General features: G+C 31.8%; 1 protein-coding gene across 1 annotated transcript in view; it reads right to left on the bottom strand.

The window, feature by feature from the left end:
- CD2AP (CD2 associated protein) overlaps positions 1–5,705 on the bottom strand; it is a 110,850-nt gene that overhangs the window by 43,828 nt on the left and 61,317 nt on the right. Inside the window, exons 6-7 of the mRNA XM_023527690.1 lie at positions 1,212–1,408; positions 617–672 (exon numbers count right to left, since the gene is read on the bottom strand). Of these exons, the coding sequence (XP_023383458.1) occupies positions 617–672; positions 1,212–1,408 (253 nt within the window). The remainder of the gene's footprint in view (positions 1–616; positions 673–1,211; positions 1,409–5,705) is intronic.

Here is a 5,705-nt window from a genome sequence, read left to right as displayed (position 1 = left end):
AAGGCCATCATATAGGATGACCCTGAGACTACTCTCACTAACAACTCTGGAGTACTGGAAATTTTAAATGGCAATCGAAAGATTACTACTGTAGGCACCAATCAAATATTCAATACAATCATAAGCTTTACAGTTGGATAGGGGCCCCAAATCATCTAATGTAATGTTCTTCCTAATGCAGACATATTGTTTTTCCAATATTCCTAGTGGTTATATGGCTACACAGCACCACTCCAAAAACAAGAACTCCAGTCTTTACCTTGAAAAACAAGAATCAGTTAGGCCTCATAATCTTAATGCTAAACCATCTCAGAGCTAGGAGGGTAGGGCACAAAGTACAAATTCTCTTTCCTGAACCCAAATCATAATTACATGAGAAATTATGTAGCAAGCTAGGAAAAAAAAAAAAAATGTATGTTGAAACTAAAGGAGAAAATTTTAAGAGAAAACTTAATATACTTCACTAGTCAAAACAGTCTTAAAAGTGAAATATTGCTGAAGTAAGCAAATAAATCCTGACATACTTTAAACTCTTAATAAGACATACAAATGAGAACTACAAGGGAAACACTGCCCTAAAAGTCACAGGAAAAGCTTCCTATCTGAAGGTAAGTACTTGATCTGAAGCTCCAAGATGTTAACATCAGGAACAACAGCTTTGAAATAAGTGCTCTAAAAGAAAAACGTAAGACTTTATTTTAAAATCTCTTATTAGATCTTATAATTTACGGTACACTCTGATTTATTTCACAATGCCAATGAAATGCTAAAGAAAAATAAAGCTCTCTGCACATTTAGAGGGAGATTAGATTTCACCATTGCTGACAAACCAAAGGAAAGTTAAGAGTGCCTAATTAACTTAATGTCACTGTGAATCCATTTTTTAAAGGCCCATTGTAGGCCTACTTCAATTAAAAGAAACAATATGTAATTTTAACTTCAAAGGGCAAAAAAAGCATTGCCTTTTCTATTTTTAAACTATAATTAAAACTGAAGCTTCCACTAAGAGGCGTTTATGTTAAATTTATCAAAAAACATTTAAATTTTATAAAAATCAAACAAACATTAATCACTGTAGACTTGAAAACTGTTTCTTACACTCATAACCAATTACTAGTGATCTCAAAAAAAAAGGAAATTTAAAGTTGCAAAGTGACTTACACGTTTTAAAAAATGCTTAATAAGAGTGAGTGGAGTTAACCTAAGTTCACCAGAATTACCTTTTCTGTTTTTTTCTCTTCTGTTTCACTACTAGATGTTCTTGTCCTAAGTTTCACAGAGCCTTCTTTAAAAATATCTCCAAATCCAATTCCTCGAATTTTCTTTGGCTGTGTAACTGATCCAAGTGCAGTCTCATTCCCAGTCCCCGGAGAGGGTAAAGATAAGGTAGGTCCAGTCAAAACAGTTTCTGAAACAATAATTTGTTTTTGAAAAATGATACCTAGAATCATGAAAATCTTAACATTCCCCTTCCATAGTATTTACATTCCATACCTCCTAATAAAAAAAATCATAGAATAAAAATAAATAAAAGGACTGAGAACTAAAATATCCAAAAGATTAAATTAAAATGCACTTTATACTGATTTTTTCTGGACGTAGTGTAAAACGATAACAATTTAGGTATTTTTAATTAGTAAAATGCTAATTAAGAAATCCAGAAAATCTTATTATACAAAATATTTCACAAGAGTAAATCAAATTTACAGCTCTTGGACAAAGATGATATAGTACGTAAGACTGAAACATTAAAGAGACAGTTTATCATTTTTAACAGCTGTGTGATTCAATCTGATCAAAGAGTGAGTTTCCAAAAATAAAAACTGGTAATATTAGCAAATTTTTATTTTCAAAAGTCAAGAGTTCAACACCTGTCATTTTAATTCATCAATGAAGTAACAAGTCTAAATTTGAAGCAGTCAATAAAAATTTAAATTATAATATAAATATTAAAATTTAACATTATTTGGGGAAGAAACTTGTTTCTACATTCTTGCTCGACAGTAAAAGTTCTCATTTCGAGGCTTCAATGAATCCATAAACAACTCCATGGAAAACTGTGTATTTTTTCAATTCATTTTTCTGGGTAAAAGCAGCACAGCTCTTATCAGATTCTCAAGGGTCTTATAATCTAAGAAACAAAGTTCTAGAGTAAATCATTCAAGAAAATTCCAGAAACATTTCAGAATGGGGGCAAGGGATGGGGAAAAATACAAGGTATTAATTCACAGAACTAAAAGAGTCTGTTGAAGTTTAACAGCAAGAATCACAATGGGTAAAAATAAAAAGAGTAGTGAACATTTATTCAGGCCTTAATCTGTACCAGGCACTTGCTAAAGTACTATACAAGAATTATGTCTAATGTGCATAACCATCCATAGGCTTAACATTAAAAGCACTATTACTCATTTCCCATTTTGAAGATAAGTAAACTGGGCAAAGAAATATTAAGAACTTTTCCAAAGCCATACAAGAAGTAAATAACAAAGACAACATTTGAACCAAATTCTAGATTACCCCAAAACCAGTTTTAAACATTTTAGTATAATGATTCAAACAAAGGCCTCTAATTACACATTTGAAAATATTTAATAAGTAGTTAACAGAAACAACTTTTATGAACTTAAGAAATGTAATGCTAACAAAACAGTGATCTAACCACTTTCAATATAAGCCTAAGCCACATATATTTTTGACTACAAATTTTTAAGTAAACTTTACTGAGAGAATATTTACACATAATAAAATGAATACATTTTAAACAGACAATCTGATTTTTGATGACAAATGTATGCACCATGTAACCATAACAATCAAGATATAGAACATTTCTGCTACCCTAAAAGGACATTTATACACCATCTCAGTCAATCTTTCTTTCCTACCTTCTAGCCTCACCAAACTGCTGATCTTCAATCTGTCACGATAGATATACCTTTTGTAGAGGTTCAAATAAATTTAATGATATAGCATGTTAAGTGTTCTGTCTACTGCTGTGCTAAGCAGAGTATGTTTAAGTCATCCATGCTGTTCCATGCTTTTATATTTCATTCCTTTTTAATTGCTGATTGGTATTCCACTGTATAGATGTATCACTATTTATCTACCACTAAGATGTTAGCTGCAGGTTTTTCATAATGAGCTTTATCTTCAACAGAAGATAACTTGTTTGATGCCCCTACATAAGGTCTACCCAGTAAATACTCCATGTACTCATCAAAAGAATGTATATTCTACTGTTACTGGGTTAACTATTCTGTAAATATTAATTATAGAATTAGTTGATGTTATTCAAGTCTCCTAACTCCTTACTAATTTTTTTATCCACTGCTTCTATCAATTACTGAGAGAAGCATGGTCAAATCTACTTGTGGATTTGTCTTTCGGTTCTGGCAATTAGTTTCTATCTCACATATTTTGAAGTTCTGGTATTAGGTTATACATATTTAGAATTGTTATATCCTTTTTATGAACTACCTATGAAATAATCCTTTTTATCCTTGGTAATATTTCTTTTCCCAAAACATACTTTGATAGTAATATAACTACTCTAGATTTCTCAAGCTTTGCAGTGTCTTAATACGGTCATGTGCCACATAACGACATTTTGGTTATCAACAGAACACATTTATAATGGCAGTCTGATAAGATAATAATGGAACTAAAAAATTCCTACCTCCTGGTTATGTTATAGCTGTTGTAACATCACAGCACAATGCATTACTTACTGTAACTTTATAAAATTTAAAAGTTTATAAGGTAAAAAAGTTACAGTAAGCTACAGTTAATTTATTATTGAAGAAAAATATTTTTTTATATATTTAGTGTAGCCTAAGTATCCAGTGTTTATAAAGTCTACAGACATTTATTTTCTCAGTTCTGGGACTGGAACCCCAAGATCAGAGTGCCAGCATGGCTGGGTTCTAGTGAGATAGCTCTTCCTGGCATGCAGATGGCTGCCTTCTGTGTCCTCACGTGGCCTTTCCTCAGTGTGTGCACACAGAGTGGACTCTAGTGTCTCTCCATTTTTAAATTTAGATGTAATTAACATGTAACATTAAATCAGTTTTAGGTTTACAACATAATGATTCAATGTGTATGTATATGTATGTTCATATGTGTGTATATATGTAAATCAAAATGATCACTACAATAAGTCTAGTTAACATTCATTGCAATACATACTTATAAAGTTTTTTCTTCTGAGAACTTTTAGGATCTTCTCTCTTGGCAACTTTCAAATGTACACTAACACTTTCATCAACAATACTGACCATGCTATATATTACATCCCTGGAAATTATTTTATAACAAAGTTTGTACCTTTTGACCACCTTCACCCATTTCACCCACCCCATACCTTCTGCTTCTGGCCACCACTAATTGTTACTGTTCTCTATAACAATGAGTTCAGAGGGTTTTGTTTGTTTCAGATTCCACTTATTACATGAGATTGCATGGTATTTGTCTTCCTCTGTCTGACTTATTTCACTTATCATAATACCCTCGAGGTTCATCCATGTTGATGCAAATGGCAAACTTTTCTTTTTTAGGGCTGAATAATATTCCACTGTATGTATGTTTGTATGCATACATATAAAAAAAAAAAAAACCACACATTTTCATTTCCATTCATCCATCAATGGACAATCAGGTTTCTTACATGTCTTGGCTATTGTAAGTAATGCTACAATGACCATGGAGGTGCAGATACCTTTTCAAGTTAATGTTTTCATTTTCTGTGGATAAATATGCAGAACTAGAACTGCTGGATCACATGGTAGTTCTACTTTTAATTTTCTGAGGACTCTCATACTGTTTTCTATAGTGGCTACAGCAATTTATATTCCCATCAGCAGTTCAGGAGGGTTCCCTTTTCTTCACATTCTTGCCAACAGTCATTGTCTTTTTGATAACAGCTATTCTAACAGGTGTGAGGTAGTATCTCATTATGGTTTTGATTTGCATTTCTCTGATGTTGAGTACCTTTTCATATAATTATTGGTCATCTTTTTGTTTTCTTTGGGAAAATATGTTAGGATCTTCTGCCCATTTTAAATCAAATGCTATGTTTTCCTGATACTGAGTTGTATGAGTTCTTTTTATAGTTTTGGATATTAACTTCTTACCATATATATGATTTGCAAATATTTTCTCCTATTCTGTAGGGTGCTTTTCATGTTGTTGATGGAGTTTCCCTTGGCTGTGGACAAGTTTTTTGATTTGATATAGTCCCACTTATTTCTTTTTACTTTTATTCCCTTTGCTTTTAATGTCAAAACCGAAAATCACCTCTAAGACTGGTATCAAGGAGCTTGCCCTCTCTTTTCTTCTACGAATTTCATGACCTCAGATCTTGTGCTCAAGTGTTTAATTCACAATTCACTTTGAGTTGTTTTTTGTTTATGGTGTCGCCTTTTTTTTTTTTTAGTATTTTTTAGCATACCATTTTATTAACTTATTAGCTATATCTCATTGTTTTATTTTCTTAGTTGCTCTAGATTCTTAAAGGTTCCTCTAGCTTTATAGTATGCATCTATAACTCACCAAAATCTATATTCAAGTAAGAGTATACCATTTCACGTATAAAAAACAGCCTTATAATGGGAACATTTCTATTTTACCTCTTCTGTATGTAGAGCTATCGTCATACATTTACTTCGGTATAAGCTACGATTACTGTAATACATTATTATTTTAAACAA

This window comes from Pteropus vampyrus, unplaced genomic scaffold (assembly GCF_000151845.1).
Source record: "Pteropus vampyrus isolate Shadow unplaced genomic scaffold, Pvam_2.0 Scaffold18, whole genome shotgun sequence".
Lineage (NCBI taxonomy): Eukaryota > Metazoa > Chordata > Mammalia > Chiroptera > Pteropodidae > Pteropus > Pteropus vampyrus.
Note: the sequence above shows the minus strand (reverse complement) of the source record. Positions and strands in the feature narration are given on the sequence as shown.